A 1,741-nucleotide genomic window follows, 5' to 3' on the forward strand; every position below is an offset into this window, starting at 1 on the left:
CCTGACACGATGAAGCCATGGCTCGGGCCCAGGCCAAGCCTGAGCAGTGCGGCTGCAGCGGCTTTCGTGCTCCCTCTGCCCGGGCAGCAGGACAGGGCTGCTGGGGCTGCAGCTGGCCATGGGACGGAGGTGGGAGCGCATGTACAAGGCCTGCTGCCGCAGCGCAGAGCACCATGATGCCACACGTACAAGTTCCTGTACTTGACGCGATGAAGCCATGGCTCGGGCCCAGGCCAAGCCTGAGCAGTGCGGCTGCAGCGGCTTTCGTGCTCCCTCTGCCCGGGCAGCAGGACAGGGCTGCTGGGGCTGCAGCTGGCCATGGGACGGAGGTGGGAGCGCATGTACAAGGCCTGCTGCCGCAGCGCAGAGCACCATGATGCCACACGTACAAGTTCCTGTACTTGACGTAGAACTCCTCCATCTCGAATGCCAGGCCTCCGGGGTGAGCCTGAAACCAAGGAGAGGAGAGTCAGTGCCAGCCAGAGCCCGTGCAGACCTGGGGTACCTCCTCTGTGACCTGGGCACGGACAGGCTGCGGGCAGCCCACGGGCAGTGGGGAAGGCTCGCTCCCTGCCCCGGAGGCTCAGAGTCCCAGGGCAGCTTGGTGAGAGGCCACCCTCGAGCGCAGGGGACTCAAACACCTCCCGGGCATCAGCCCAGGCCTGGCTCCTCTCCAGAGGCTTTGTGGTGCCCAGGGACAGAAAGGCACCACATTGATCCCCAACCCAGGAAGGTGCCAGTCTGGCCATACTCCATCAGCACCCTGTGAAGAGGGAGTGCAGGGAACAGCCCTGCAGCCCCGACTGCTGCGACAGCTCAAGCCCCTGCTGCACAAAGCAGCCAGGGCCCGTCTCTCCTCTGCCCGGGGACCTCCACCCCACCGACGCCTTTGCCACTCACCTCCTTCTGCACTATCCTGGAGGCAAGGATCTTCTCGATGATATTGGCATCATCCTCAGGAGGCTCCTGGGGACAGCAGAGCAGAGCGCTGTTGTCCCAGCTCATTGCCTGGCTGGGCCTCCGCCACCCTCCCAGCACAGAGCGGCTCCTCGCTCCTCTCCAGCCCACCAGCCGGGCAGGCAGAGCTGGCTCGGAGCAGGGACCTTGCTGGGTGCAAGGGTGCGGGCACTGTCCGCTCAGCCACGCTCACCCTGTGCTCCCTGGGCCAGCAAGGCCACAGCACTGCTGGGTTTAGCTGTGCAGGTCCTTCCAGCTAGCCCAGGGCAGGCAGAGAGGGTAGCAAGTCTCCCAGAGAAGAGGAGGGAGCTTCGCACTTCTGTCCCGAGACTCTGAAGGAAATCGCCACAATGGGAAGATCTGCTCCCAGGCGCTCTCCGTGCCAGATCTCTGACTTGCCTGGGCATTTACACAACCCTACCATGCTGGATGGCTCCAAGGGCCCCAGCAGAGCGGGGAGCAGGAGCTGCTGGGCCCTGCCACAGGCATCCTCCATTGCTGCCACCTGCCCACAGCCACAGGACATGGGCAACCACCCCACCACTGGCCATGCAGCTCTTCCCAGCAGGCTCAAAGCGTCACCTCCTTCCCTCACAGGCTTTGATTCTGCTGGCCACCCACAGGCTCCCACCCACCCGTCCCACTCCCTCACGCCAAGCACACAAGCTCTGCTGGAGGTGGCTCTAACGCCGTCCTGCTTCCAGCTCCGTGGTGGCAGGCACAGAGCAAGAGGGGAGCTCAAGGCTCTCCTGGCCTCGTGCTGTGGCAGGGCCAGCCCCACCCA

General features: G+C 64.7%; 1 protein-coding gene across 1 annotated transcript in view; it reads right to left on the minus strand.

Annotated features, from left to right (window-relative positions):
- The window catches only part of CHD6 (chromodomain helicase DNA binding protein 6), a gene marked incomplete at its 5' end in the record, with an annotated part of 24,353 nt that overhangs the window by 14,635 nt on the left and 7,977 nt on the right, over window positions 1-1,741 (minus strand). Inside the window, 2 exons of the mRNA XM_010141624.1 lie at window positions 390-448; window positions 901-966. Coding sequence (XP_010139926.1) covers window positions 390-448; window positions 901-966 — 125 coding nt within the window. The remainder of the gene's footprint in view (window positions 1-389; window positions 449-900; window positions 967-1,741) is intronic.

This window comes from Buceros rhinoceros, unplaced genomic scaffold (genome assembly GCF_000710305.1).
Source record: "Buceros rhinoceros silvestris isolate BGI_N320 unplaced genomic scaffold, ASM71030v1 scaffold13910, whole genome shotgun sequence".
NCBI classification, from domain to species: domain Eukaryota; kingdom Metazoa; phylum Chordata; class Aves; order Bucerotiformes; family Bucerotidae; genus Buceros; species Buceros rhinoceros.